This window comes from Nerophis lumbriciformis, linkage group LG13, assembly GCF_033978685.3.
Source record: "Nerophis lumbriciformis linkage group LG13, RoL_Nlum_v2.1, whole genome shotgun sequence".
NCBI classification, from domain to species: domain Eukaryota; kingdom Metazoa; phylum Chordata; class Actinopteri; order Syngnathiformes; family Syngnathidae; genus Nerophis; species Nerophis lumbriciformis.
Window position 1 is genome coordinate 18194821 of NC_084560.2, and position 15290 is coordinate 18210110.

Here is a 15290-nt window from a genome sequence, read left to right on the forward strand (position 1 = left end):
TTGTGTGTGCGAAAAGCCGTAGGTATTATGTGATTGGGCCGGCACGCAAAGGCAGTGCCTTTAAGGCATGCCCCCAATATTGTTGTCTGGGTGGAAATCGGGAGAAATTCGGGAGAATGGTTGCCCCGGGAGATTTTCGGAAGGGGCACTGAAATTCGGGAGTCTCCCGGGAAAATCGGGAGGGTTGGCAAGTATGACTGAGAGACGCAACTGCTCCGTACTTCTCCCTACGTCCGTGTACCCCTCCGTACAGCGGCATTTTAAAAAGTCATACATTTTACTTTTGGAAACCGATACCGATAATTTCCGATATTACATTTTAAAGCATTTATCGGCCGATAATATCGGCAGTCCGATATTATCGGACATCTCTAGTATATACATCTCTCCATACTCTCCAGTTTTCACCTGCGTTGCTCGGCATTGAACCTGACCGCAATTTCAAAGAGCCAGACTCTTTAGACAGATGTCTATCACATGACCTTTAGTCATCCAACCCATTTCTGGAGAACCTTCTCAAAGCCTCGCTGGGCTCCCTACAGCCTTTTGGCAAGCCCTCAACAATTTAGGTACTACATGTAGTCTTTTGGTCAGTATTAACCCACAGTAAATGTGGAAAAAGTTTATCTCATTATCAGGGTGCATTCTAATGTCAGAGGCTGTAAGGCAATTATATATTGATCATTTCATAACTCATCAAACTGTGGATATTATAATGACTTTATAGTATGAGGCAACGACTTCCTTTTTTACAATACAACATGTCATTGCTTTCAATGACAATGTACTTTTTGCTAATAGAATTGCGCCTCCACATCCCCACAGCCCAAAGCCACTGACAGGAGGCAGAGGAGTGGTCACAGAAGACACATGACCTCATTACGAAGGAGATCTGTTCAGCTGGTCTTTTGATTAAACAAGCTGTTGTCTTCTTTTGTTAAGTGCCTTGCAGACCAAGGCCGGGCGGCAAACATACACCCTGAAGGTCACACTACACTCAGCACGAGAGTCATCACACATTACTGCTGATTCAACAGTAAATTATGAAATCATTTTGCACATTTTATAATGATCAAAATATATTCACAATTAAAGATGAGCCCAAACAAGTGAGAAGACCATTGACTGTGGCGTTCTCCTTTTTGGGCTATGTGGTATTACCTGTCCCCATTTGACCCTGCTATCCCTTTGCTCCAGAGACGTCACTTTGATTTACAGACCCACTAAAGGCAAGAAAAGCATAGTCAGGAAGAAGCTAATGGAGGGGAAATACTCAGAGGGAAAGGAGGGATGTGTCAGGAGAAGCACAAACATTGTGCAAGAGAAACCTGTGCAGGGTTTCCTCCATTAGGATGAGAGCAAGATAATTTTTTGTTAAATGTGCATTTCCATTGTCTATTTTCTTTCTAGAGGGATCAGCTGATTAGTTCTGACACTGTATCGTTTCGTTCTACTTCAGGAGACAGACAGCTGGGAAATCATCGAGGGACTGAAAATCGGTCAAAGCAGCGTCCAGAGGCCAGATAAACATGAGGGATTTATGCTGAAGAAGCGGAAATGGCCCCTTAAAGGCTGGCACAAGGTAGCTTTTAGTCGGCAGTAGTAACCGATAAAAGTCTGCAGTCGAAAACAATGGGGCTGTTCTACAAAACCAGGGGTGTCCAAACGTTTTGACTGGGGGGCCACATTGGGCTTAAAAAATTGGCCAGGGGGCCGAAAGCGGACTGCATACAAAGTAACTTATATATATATATATATATATATATATATATATATATATACATATATATAAAACCTGTACATATATACGAGTATATATTATTATAATAATATAATGGATGTATAATTAATCATTATTATTATTATAATTGGTTATTAAGAGTATGCGAAAGTTCAACTCCTACCTTGTTTACTTCTGTAACAACCTCCTTAAGGTTTTTTAATCAATCAGAAATATCAAGCAGCTAAAATGCACCAAACATGGATAAGTAAGGAGAGTGTTGTGCATTTTTCCCATCGTCCCTTGTAATGGATTTAAATGGGTGTCGATTGGATTTTTTTATGTTGATTTGACGTCCATCCATCCATTTTCTACCGCTCGTCCCTTAATGGGTTGCGGGGGGTGCTGGATACTTTCCCAGCTGCACACGGGCGGAAGGCGGTGTACACCCTGGACAAGTCACCACCTCATCGCAGGGCCTACACAGAAGGTCCTGGGTTCGATCCTGGGCTCGAAATCTTTCTGTGCGGATTTTGCATGTTTTCCCCGTGACTGCATGAGTTCTCTGCGGGTACTCCGGCTTCCTCCCACTTCCAAAGACATGCACCTGGGGATAGGCTGATTGGCAACACTAAATTGGCCCTAGTGAATGAATGTGAGTGTGAATGTTGGAATTTTTTTATAATATCCACAAAGTTCAATGAGCAGTTTGTGTAATGTGTGACAATGTTTGTTTAATTTTTTAATGTTTTTTTTTTTCTGCACCGTGACTAGGGAAGGTTGTTTGGATTGGGTCAAATAATTAATTGCTGTACTTTGGTTACAGCTGAGATAGGCTCCATCACCCCCCGTGACCCCGAAATGGACAAGCGGTAGAAAATGGATGGATGGATGGATGGATGGATGGATGATTACTTGAAATTATAATTAATGGCAGAGTGACTTTTGTTGGCCACCAGATGGCGACACAATGGCAGCGATCAGACCACCGAATATTTATATACACATAATATGGATACACCGCTCGCTGTCAAATTGTTAACTGTACTCGTGCCATCTCTCGGATGCCGGCGAGCCACACTTAGCCGACGGGCCGTGGTTTGGACACCCCTGCACTAAACAAACTGGATATTTATTTGGCTACTCTTCACTATCTGTTTAACTGTTATTTTCATTGTAGACAAGTCAAAATAAGTCCCGAAGCACTGCACAAATCCAGCATGCATATGTGCCATTTTGAGAGCAACACATCTAAATTCAAACAAATGCAGTCACAAGCACAGAATCTCTCACTTGGGATCCATAATCACATCGTTGTTGTTTTTTTCCTCTGTAGCGCTTTTTCGTTTTGGACAATGGGATCCTGAAGTACTCCAAGTCCCCGATTGATGTAAGTAACCCTGACTCAACCCCCGGAGGAAAGAAGCAGGCCAGCCTGGCAACAATGAGTCAGCCGGAATGTTTGCAGCAAGCATTCAATGTGCTTAGCTTGGTGGCTTTTTGTGTTACACGCGATGAAATTAGACCCACCAAATGATTGCGCCTTGCTTGAGTAGTTGCCTGATCAATCAATAGGTAATAAAGACTGTAATTGTAAAGTTGAAAGGAAAACGATGAAGAGAACATGAGTAGAAAAGTATCTGTTTTACTAAAACACAATTGGTATGACCATAGCAAAAAGGTAAGTACTGTATCTGTATTAAGAAAAACATTTTGTTATGTATTGTTCGATGGTCTTTGGCTAATGGTTAGTATGTTCATCGTATCAGCTACATACATTCCTAGTCATTGAAAATAGATGTGAAGTAATAGATACAATTAAGTTGTCAAATGCCAATCCATCATTGTGATTCAGATTCAGAAAGGCAAACTGCATGGCAGCATTGATGTTGGCCTCTCGGTGATGTCTATCAAAAAGAAGGCCCGGCGTATTGACCTGGACACAGAGGAGCATATCTATCACCTCAAGGTAACGCCAACAGGGAGAGTCAATGTTGTTATTTGAGTATTGACTAACCTGTCAAGCGGATGACTGAGTTCAAAGCACTATTTATTTTATGCCATTAGGTTAAATCCCAAGATATCTTTGATGCTTGGGTGTCCAAGTTGCGATATCACCGCCTCTACCGACAAAACGAGATTGTGCGATCTCCTCGCGATGCTTCCATGAGGACATTTCCTCCATCGGCAGTTGCAGAGTCTGCCCAAGCTGCTTCAGGTGTCGGTCATGAGGTTAAGGTACATTACTTTTGACATACTGTAACCTTCGGCGAATTGTTCCGCTTTGTTAGAATGTCTTACCCCTATAGTAAATTGTCTGCCTCTTTTTAAAAAAGGTCACTGTGGCCGTTCCACATTGATCAGCTGAATGAGTAATGACTGTGAATGTGTGGCCTATAACTGTCTATGGCTGAAATGTTGACTTGACATGTAAAATGAATCCCGAACATTAGGATAAAGCACTCAAATGTCTGTCTATAAAAACTGTAAATGTTTGCTTGATAAATGAAAATGGTCGAGACTGGAGACTATTTCCAATGAAGGTGATCGTTTTCTAGGGGAAGGGAGTTGTGACAGTCTTGTCTAAAGTAGACCATTAAAAGTAATCAGTGGGATAGCTGCCAAAAGCAACCGATTATTTTTTCCCTGAAGAATTGCCTAAAGACTTACCAAAGAGTCAGGAATGCTTTTATAGACTGAAGACTTTAGTGGAAAATTAACTCAGTATCTTCTCAATAAACAGAAAATAGCTGCCTTTAAGGGATCTTATTATGGAAAATTAACTTTTCTTACCTGCTGGCAGCTGTTTTTGTGTATTTGGGATCCCCATACAGTGCATCAACAAAGTATTCAAAGCGCCTCACTTTTTCCACATTTTGTTATTTTACAGCCTTATTCTAAAATGGAATACATTAATTTATGTCTTCAAAATTCTGCAGACAATACACCATAACAACAACGTGAAAAGATTATTTATTTTTTTTTTTGGGCTAATGTATTAAAAAATAAAAAACATTAAAAAACACATGTATAATAAGTATTCACAGCCTATGCCCAATACTTTGTTGATGCACCTTTGGTAACAATTACAGTCTTTTAAAATACGATGGAGGAGTGGAGCCTGCGGCTTAATTTGACTCAACACGGGGAACCTTACCTGGCCCGGACACGGAAAGGATTGACAGATTGATGGCTCTTAGCACACCTATCTTTGGGCAGCTTCACCTCTCAAGCTTCATCAGATTGGATGGGAAACATTGTTTTTTGTCCAGGATGTCTCTGTACATTGCTGCATTCATCTTTCCTACTATCCTGACTAGTCTTCTCGTTCCTGCTGCTGAAAACCATCCCCACAGCATGATGCTGTCACCACCATGCGTCACAGTAGGGCTAGTATTGGCCTGGTGATGAGCCGTGCCTGGTTTCTTCAAAACATGACGCCTGGCATTCACGCCAAAGAGTTAAATCTGTGTCTCATCAGACCAGAGAATTTGGTTTCTCATGGACTGAGAGTCTTTCCGGTGCATTTTGGCAACCCTTTTACTGAGAAATGGCTTCCATCTGGCCACTATACAACACAGGCCTGATTGGTGGATTGCTGCAAAGATGGTTGTCCTTCTGGAAGGTTTTTCTCTCTCCACAGAGGAATGTTGTCACTCTGACATAGTGACCATCGGGTTCTTGGTCACCTTCCTAACTAGATTAAGATGAATGCAGCAATGAACAGAGACATCCTGGATGAAAACCAACGCTTCCCATCCAATCTGATGGAGCTTGAGAGATGCTGCAAAGAGGAATGGGCGAAACAGCCCAAAGATAGGTGTGCCAAGCTTGTGGCATCGTATTCAAAAAGACTTGAGGCTGTGATTGTTGCCAAAGCTGCATCAACAAAGTATTGAACAAAATATGTGAATATTTATGTACCGTATTTTTCGCAGTTTTTTTTCATAGTTTGGCTGGGGGTGCGACTTATACTCTGTAGCGACTTATGTGTGAAATTATTAACACATTACCGTAAAATATCAAATAATATTATTTATCTAATTCACGTAAGAGACTAGGCGTATATCAGCAATCGTCACACACACGTCAACCAATAAAAATTTGGCGGGTGCGGGTCATGGCAGAAGTGCATTGTGGAAAAAAAAGATGCTACCTGCTACTACTTTAGTGACTATGAAAATGGATCATTTCAACATTGGCGGTAACTTATAAAAACTGAGAACGGCTGAACAAAAATGGCACCGAAAAGGAAATCACATACTGCAGGTTACAAGCTGGACGTAGTGAAATATGCAGCAGAAAATGGCAAGAGGAAGCGGCGCCTTGTCTACCTTTGGAGTTGGCAGAGTTGTTTAGAAGCGACACCGAGGAAGAAAATTTCATGGGATTTAGCGATTAGGAGTGACAGATTGTTTGGTAAACGCATAGCATGTTCTATGTTATAGTTATTTGAATGACTCTTACCATAATATGTTACGTTAACATATCAGGCACGTTCTCAGTTGGTTATTTATGCCTCATATAACGTACACTTATTCAGCCTGTTGTTCACTATTCTTTATTTGTTTTAAATTGCCTTTCAAATGTCTATTCTTGGTGTTGGATTTTATCAAATAAATTTCCCAAAAAAATGCGACTTATATATGTTTTTTTCCTTCTTTACGATGCATTTTCGGCCGGTGCGACTTATACTCCGGAGCGACTTATACTCCGAAAGATACGGTACATGTGATTTTTTTGGTATTAAACCATTTGCACAAAAAAAATCTAAAATCCTTTTCACATTGTCATTATGAATTTGTCAAATTTTAAGGACAAAAATGAATTAATTCCATTTTGGAATAAGGCTGTAACATAAATGTAGATGTGGAAAAAGTAAAGCGCTGTGAATTATTTTTGAATGAACTGTAACTCCCAAAAATGTAAATCCCATCCATAGAGGTGTGGCATAGATATTAATAAAACACTTTTGCCTCTTTCCAAACAAGCCGATTGTGACGTGTTTTTCCATCAGTGTATATCTCCATACATTATGGGTGTTTACCCGAAGAGCTATGCGCTAGACCGACATCTTTGTTCAGCTGTAGTTTTAAGTTTTTTCTTTTTCTCTATCCTGTTGTTGTGAGGCATATTGGCTCGTACATGCACATGCATGCTAAGATCATTCGCTGTGGCCATTTTTAATAACAAGTAGTGCTTGGTTTCAATTTATATCTGTCAGTAGACTCAATATGGAAGCGCTAAAACTACAACATGGCTGACGGGTGGACAGGAGATGCAGTCAAAGGGGCTTGGCACATAAATAAAATTGCCCACAAAATGTATTCTAACAAAATAGTGAAAAAATGGCTTGAAGATGGTTTGTAAAACAACATCTAAGCAAAATGTTTACCAAAGCACCACAATTAGACCACAAGGAAGTCTTTTAAATGTATATAAAACATCATAATATGACCCCTTTAAGATACGGAAAACACTACATTCCTTAACATAACTATTTATCCTGCTGTATTCCATAAATTAATCATTCACCATTCTCTCATTACAGAGGTTTGGACAGCAGATCTTTTTTACACAACCACTGACACGTTTTGTCATTCAAATGAATGTATTTCTTACAACTGCATCTCATTTCACAAACAAAATAGTTATTGAAGGAAACAAAGCAGAATGTAAATCTTAGTTCTTCTGGACAAGACTGAAGTTGGCATTGGCATTGGTTGGTATCACCTGTGCAAAAACCTCCATCAATATACTAGCTACTGTATGTGTTTGGCGATCCAAAAAAAGATGTGGAATTTTTCTTGCTTGTTTTCATCTCACTGCATACATACGCACACCAGCTCTTTTGTGTCCACTTGTGTCACCCTATAGCAGGCTAAACCCAGTAGTTTGCCATGGCAACCACCAGTCCCCACCAACAGCAGCCTGCCTGGCTCCTACAGTAACGGTCAGAGCAAAGTGGCTGCCTGGCTGCAGGAATCGGAGGAGATGGACAAATGTGCAGAAGGTGTGTGTTGTTTTCGTCAACGCTGCCTTGCAATTACCCTCATACTGTGGGTCCAGCAATGATCTACTCGTGACGACATACTCTTGTCATAATCATAACATTCAATATTAACAACATCATTTCAGATCTTGCGCGTTGCCAGTCCAACCTAACCGAGCTGAGTGGCTTGTTGCAGAGTCTGGAGATTCTACAAAGGACACAGTCAGCTCCCAACTTTGCAGATATGCAGGTGGAACACATTGGCACACACATATACACACTCACACATTCCCAAATGTATAGGAATCCAGTGTGGACTAATCCTGAGAGGCAGCATCTAGTCCTTTGCAATGTTGTTTCAAATATATAGTATGCTATCTCTGTCTTTACCAAACAGCATTAAATATTCATGGGCGGGCTCAGGAGTCTTACATATTCTAAAACAGAGAGACGTGTGTGAGTCTAAGAAAGTGTCAGATCTCCCATTATGTACTGACAGACAGGATTCAGACATGCTTACACTATAACTGATTGGCAACAGTCATTGCATATGACTCTGATTTTTGTTTGCTGCTTATTTGTCGGATTCTTTTCTGCAACTTCACAACCGTCAATCTGTAGGTTAACGTTTGCTTTTGTATCAGTGTCCTGTCTAATCAACCACCTTTTGGATGTTTTGATGCCGCATAGACTGCTTGTGTAGAATTGTCAAAGAAAGAAAAGCGCTTGAACAGAAGATGGAGGACAAAAAGTGTCGGCAAAGATGCAAAATTCCAGCTTCAGGTACCACTTTGGATTTTTACTGAGGCCTAATTAAAGTGAATCTCAAACAAATGTAAGGACAATGACTTATGACTATACAGAGAAACTTCTATTTCACACTTTCAACTATTTGATAAAATCAGTTTTGTGTTAATTATCCCAGGTTATCCACCAATTTACTTTATTGGTGCATTAGATTTGTTTCCCCCATCCTTGCTAATACATTCTTATTTTGCTTAGCACATTAATCTGTGCTGCTGAAACATTTGGAATGCGCTAGCATGCTTTTTATCCACTGAATGCTAACTACTGCTGTGCAAAGGGACTTTATATAAACAATTGTTAAATGAACAAATGGGAGCATAAATGGCCATATGACCAGTATTTGGGCAATTTGCAAAGGTGTTTAGAATTACTGTATATACATTAATTTTATACATTCTTGTTGTAGTATTTTTTTCATCGAATAACTTTCAGGGCGTTTTGAGGCTCTCAGCATGATTGTGCTTCATGGTTAATTAACCCTTGTCATGTTTCTCCAGGTCCCGCTCTCATCCAGCATGTCTCCTGTCCGCCTCCACTCATCCAACCCTAACCTCTGCGCCGAGTTGGGGGACTTTCAAGCTCCCGTCTCCAGGCTGACAGACAGTGTAGAGTGTTCCAGTGACTACACTAAACTGCAGGAGGAATTCTGCACCATTGCCCAAAAAGGTAGGCAGACCGTAGGCTTGAACAGCCAGGAACAAATGGGTATATGTGCATTTATTTTCCGGCATGGTCAAAGATCAAACGAAATCGAGATGAGGAGTCCATGTACACAATTCAATGTTATCTGATCATTACTGTACTGTGAAGTTTGCACAAGCACTGCACAAATGTCTTAATAGTAATATTAGCAAACATAAGAATTGTCCGGGATGGTGTAACATGAATACATTTTATGGTAAATCCACTGCTACTTTATAATGCAATGTTTGGTTTGCTCAGTCAGCAAATATTTTGGCTTTATTTTTTTCCTTTGACCCTACTGACTTTGTTCTCACACCAATGCTCTCAGAATGTAAGATTTTTGGCATAAGTCTTGATTTGGAGCGTGCATGTGAATGCCGAGTTGGCACTGAGCCTTAAAGAACACACATGGGGGCTTATGTGGGCAAGCAGGAAGACGTGGACAGTGAGGCGTGTCACATGTGTGATGCCGTGCAGCTGTAGTTGACTGCCAGGCAGTGCTCCATTACATAATACAGCCAGAGACTGTAACTCTCTCTGTCAGGCCTATGCATGCTCCCAAAACATAATTTTACATCCTGCAACGCCAATGTGTTAATAAATTCCTATGAAATGTGTTTTGGAACCGTTTTTTTAGATGGAAAATATCTTCCAGTCGTTAAATCACTGTGGTCACTAATGTTGTCTCAGTAAATCACTATCAACTGCGCTTACTAGAGTGTATATGTTATGTAATATGTTTGAAGAACCCTACATTTCGTTCACGAACCCGAGCCAAAGCAGCCGAGGCAAAAGAATCATGCTGCGTGAATGGTCATGATGTTCCCGCATTATTCTATCTGTGTGCAGTCCACACTCTGCTCAAGTCGGCCTTCAACACAGTGGCCATCGAGAAAGAAAAGATCAAACAGATTCTATCAGACCAGGACCAGTCTGACCCATCAGCGCAGATCAACTCCCTCAGGAAGTCTCTGTCACAGGTAATTTTGTTTTTCGCCATTTAAGTACAAAACCCAAAAGCAGTTGTGTAAATGGTAAATAAAAACAGAATACAATGATTTACAAATCCTTTTCAACCTATATTCAAATGAATAGACTGCAAAGAAAAGATAATTAACATTTGAACTGGAAAACTTAAATTTTTACAAATATTAGTTCATTTGGAATTTGATGCCTGCAACATATTTAAAAAAAGCTGGCACAAGTGGCAAAAAAGACTGAGAAAGTTGAGGAATCCTCATAAAACACTTATTTTGAACATCCCACAGGTGAACAGGCTAATTGGGAACAGCTGGGTGCCATGATTGGGTATAAAAGCAGCTTCCATGAAATGCTCAGTCATTCACAAACAAAGTTGGGGCGAGGGTCACCACTTTGTCAACAAATGCGTGAGCAAATTGTCGAACAGTTTAAGAACAACATTTCTCAACCAGCTATTGCAAGGTATTTAGGGATTTCACCATCTACGGTCCGTAATATCATCAAAAGGTTCAGAGAATCTGGAGAAATTACTGCATATAAGCGATGATATTACGGACCTTCGATCCCTCAGGCGGTACTGCATCGAAAGGTGACATCAGTGTGTAAAGGATATCACCACATATGCTCAGGAACACATCAGAAAACCACTGTCAGTAACTACAGTTTGTTGCTACATCTGTGCAAGTTAAAACTATACTATGCAAAGCGAAAGCCATTTATCAACAACACCCAGAAACGCCGCCGGCTTCGCTGGGCCCGAACTCATCTAAGATGGACTGATGCAAAGTGGAAAAGTATTTTGCTGAAAGTGTAATGCTGAAAGGTACATACAGGTTTTGGAGCAACATATGTTGCCATCCAAGCAGCGTTATCATGGACGCCCCTGCTTATTTCAGCAAGACAATGCCAAGCCACATGTTACAACAGCGTGGCTTCATAGTAAAAGAGTGCGGGTACTACACTGGCCTGCCTGTAGTCCAAACCTGTCTCCCATTGAAAATGTGTGGGGCAATATGAAGCGTAAAATACCACAACAGAGACCACAGGCTGTTGAACAACTTAAGCTGTACATCAAGCAAGAATGGGAAAGAGTTCCACCTGAAAAGCTTCAAAAATGTGTCTCCTCAGTTCCCAAACGTTTACTGAGTGTTGTTAAAAGGAAAGGCCATGTAACACAGTGGTAAAATGCCCCTGTGACAACTTGTTCGCAATATGTTGCTGCCATTAAATTTTAAGTTAATGATTATTTGCAAAAAAAAATTAAGTTTCTCAGTTCGAACATTAAATATCTTGTCTTTTCAGTTTATTCAATTGAATTTAAGTTGAAAATGATTTGCAAATCATTGCATTCTGTTTTTAATTACGAATTATACAATGTGCCAACTTCACTGGTTTTGGGTTTCGTAGCTCCGATATAGTATATTAAACACAGAAAAAAGCTTTGAGATTTAAAAAGACAAAGCTCTTGTTTATTCCACGGAGTCACTGCACTTGCAGTATAACAAGGATGTGTGAATCTTGGAGGTCCCATTACGTTTTCTTCCAATAATTGGTGAGAAAAAGAAAGATGTGCTGTGTGATACAACATCATTAACACTGTTCCTTCAAGCCGTCTTCGCTGCCCCAGTGACTTGCAGTAATTGAACTGTTCCTCTGCTAACTTTTTTTTCCAACGCACTGGTGAAATGTGCCTGCTATTCTCATAATTATAAGGCAATGTGACAGTCTTGTCCCAAGCTGTAGGTTAGATCTATATAGTAAAAATCCATATGGTTAGGTACAGTAAATGTCAGCAGCTACTGTATTTGGGTCTCTTTATATTTTCTCTCTCTTATACCTCAGCAGGTCAGACTCAAACATTAGTTATAACCACCTCAGCCTTCTTCAAAGCCGAGTGTTAACACTTATTTCTTACTTTGATTTAATGATAGTCACGATTATTAAATAGTTGTACAGCAATGATGGCAACTGCTCGATTCTGGAACAGATTCATTCTATTTCAGCTGAGAAAAAAATGCTTTCAATTCCAAACAATCTAAAGAGTCCCCAGCGGCCTGGAACGGATTATGTTTGTTCTTTAATGTCTTGCTGAACTGTGAACTGTCACCCTAATTGAAGCATCTTGTGTCCACGGTCATCTAAAATCAATACATTTTTTTTCTTTGATTAAACATGGACAATGTTTTGCTTTCATTGTTTTATCGTTTTCATTTGAAGCAGAGAAGTGTAACTTTGCCTGCTTAGCAATGATTGTCAACATAAACAAAGTCATTACTGCTGTATTTCTGTCATTATGATTTAAGGGCCTTATTCTCCCGTTTGTGCTTAAGTGTTTTTTTACACGCTTTAAACTACGCACGTTTCTCTTATTTGTATACTTTCATTCAGCTTTTGGCGGCAAGAAACGTACAGAACATGTATTTTTACAAACACAAGGCTATATAATTCCAGGCAGTGCTTGCAACGTTCCCTTTAAGGTGCACGCCTGCGCAATTGCGCACTGCTCACGCGTCCTCTGCGCACAGAAAATCTATGCCGCGCACAAAATCAAATCCCACTCTAAACAAAATAAACAACTCATTTGTTTTGTATGATTTTGCAATGCAAGTGTGAGTAACAGGTGACGAAAGGCGGCCACAGCAGATAAAAACAATGTTTGTCAACACTGTTAAATTATTGTAACGTATGTGGAGACACTTTAAGGAGGACAGGAATTCCATCGGTCCCTTTATTTAGCGAAATTGTTTGTCGGCCATAACCACACCAAAAAATGTGTAAAATACTTCTATCTAGCAAAACTAGTCATTGTCTACCGTACAAACCAAGCCAAAAGCAACTCTTTATCATCTGTTATATCAACAGCAGCCGCTTGCTCTCTCTCTCTCTCTCTCACCTGCACCAACACATACACTATGGCAATTAGCCACTAATGCGTTGGACAAGTTGGACAACTCCAAGACCTAAATAAAGTGTAAATTCCAGGTCGTTATACTGTGACTCCTCAATCAGATGTGTGCTTATTCTACTGTCATTTATTAAGAATGTACATTTTTGGATATTAATCATGAAATGATGTCTAGTAGATTACAGAATTGCTAATAAAAATATTTATTTTACAGACAGAAAGTTAATAAACACTTCATCTCATGCAACATGTGAATGTTTTAGGGGAACTCAATGTGATCTCTGAAAGGGGTACACAATCTTTCCAAAGCAGGACCCCCACCCAGGCATAAAATACTATAGTGCATAGCTGATTTAAAAAAAAAACAATATCTAAGTGGGCCAAATCACATATATTAGAAAATAATCTCTTGAAATTGACTACTGTCACTTGATTATAATAATAAGACATTTAAATTGTTATGTCAGGTTTGAGACAAATGTGCTGCTGGTATGGCCACAGTGTGCACGTCTGTATTCCACTGAATGCTCAGGGTGTTTGTGTGTTTGCTCACACACATGAAAAATTACAGGGAACATTGAGTGCTTGTTATGTGTACAATGGAACCTCGATTTACAAACCCTTCGATTTAAGAATTTTTCGGTTTACAAATTTTTAGGTCGTGCCAAATATGTCTCTGTGTGCGAACCATGTCTCAGTGTACGAACGCTTCATTCATTCATTCATTTGGTGTGCCGCTGGAAGCATTCGGGTGCTGCCATTTTGATAATATCACTTCCTGTGCAGTACAGTTCACACAGGGTCATTTTAAAGAGGCAGAGCCCACTACGTAACATCCTATTTATGTCGTCCATTAGTCAGTTGCCATTTCTTAGTGCTTCAGAGTGTTTTTAGCCGTTTGGCTTACTTAATATGGGTTCAAAAAAGCCAATAAATTAGCCTGGAAAGAAGGATGGATTCGCTGTGGACTTAGGCTTAGAGAGGAGAGGCAGCCTACATACACCCCCCCGCCCCCCTGTCTGCCCTCCTCCGCCGAGTGACGGCACATAATTATGGCACATTGTCTGCCGTTCGCGGACAGCAAGGTAAAAATTACTTAACTTTTTAACTTTTCTTTATATATTGCAGCAACATGGTTGTGAACGTTTCTAAGAGCACAAGAGGGACTTTTGTGTGGGTGTGCAGCTTGACAGTTGAGCTTGCTGTTGTGTTATTTGAATAATGATTGGATTGTTGATCCATTACCCCCTTGTTATGTTTAGTGTATATACACACTCATATATATATATATATATATATATATATATATATATATATATATATATATATATATATATATATATATATATATATATATATATATTCTAGAAACAATTATTCATGTTTACATTGTTTCTTATGGGGAACTCTGCTTCACCATACAAACTTTTCGATTTACGAACCAAATTAAGTTCGTAATTCGAGGTTCCTCTGTGCGTGTGTTGCCATAATGACGTAGTGTGCGTGTGCACAAGCAACAGCGTCTTCTTCCTGGCTGGATGTAACTAAGTAGATTAGTCTTTGTTTTGCCTATTTAATGTTTTGTGTGACGTTATAAAAAGTTCTGTTGAGTACAACTGTTTGTGAAGCTGTGACGTGTCAGGATGGGCTTAAACAGCGGTTTGCTTGAGTGTGCTTTTGTGTGCGTGTGCTTGCGAGGAGGAGCATGACAGCTGACAGTTGGGTAACACTGTCAAAAAATCTATCAAATCAACTGATAGAGGCTACATTAAGTATTGTCTAATAAATGGGTCACATTGTCATGTTTCTTCTATATTTAAGTGGTTTTGTGGTCTACATAACATGTAATGGTGGTTCTTTGGTCAACATTTTGCACAGATTTTGTTTTACGGACCACCTTCAAGCTTCTGACTGTCTCTTCGGAATGCGCCATTTTGTGGGCGGTCTTATTTATGTACTGGTCCTCCTGCCCCCTTGGTCTTCATCCCAGCTATGTTGTAGTTAACGCTTCCATATCAAGTCCACTGTACTAAAGTTGTCACTCAGCATCAAGGGTTGGAATTGGGGGTTAAATCACCAAAAATGACTCCTGGGCACGGCCACCGCTGCTCCCCACACCTCCCAGGGGGTGATCAAGGGTGATGGGTCAAATACAGAGAGTAATTTCGCCACACCTAGTGTGTGTGTGACAATCATTGGTC

General features: G+C 40.1%; 1 protein-coding gene across 4 annotated transcripts in view; it reads left to right on the forward strand.

Moving 5' to 3' along the window:
- osbpl6 (oxysterol binding protein-like 6) overlaps positions 1 to 15290 on the forward strand; it is a 70163-nt gene that overhangs the window by 29679 nt on the left and 25194 nt on the right. For 2 of the 4 annotated variants that reach the window (XM_061971576.2, XM_061971577.2), the window contains exons 3-11: positions 1460 to 1582; positions 3057 to 3110; positions 3576 to 3689; positions 3788 to 3958; positions 7598 to 7733; positions 7859 to 7962; positions 8403 to 8495; positions 9017 to 9185; positions 10053 to 10183. In XM_061971576.2, coding sequence (XP_061827560.1) covers positions 1460 to 1582; positions 3057 to 3110; positions 3576 to 3689; positions 3788 to 3958; positions 7598 to 7733; positions 7859 to 7962; positions 8403 to 8495; positions 9017 to 9185; positions 10053 to 10183 — 1095 coding nt within the window. The remainder of the gene's footprint in view (positions 1 to 1459; positions 1583 to 3056; positions 3111 to 3575; positions 3690 to 3787; positions 3959 to 7597; positions 7734 to 7858; positions 7963 to 8402; positions 8496 to 9016; positions 9186 to 10052; positions 10184 to 15290) is intronic. The other 2 variants (XM_061971578.2, XM_061971579.2) reach the window with 1 other exon arrangement.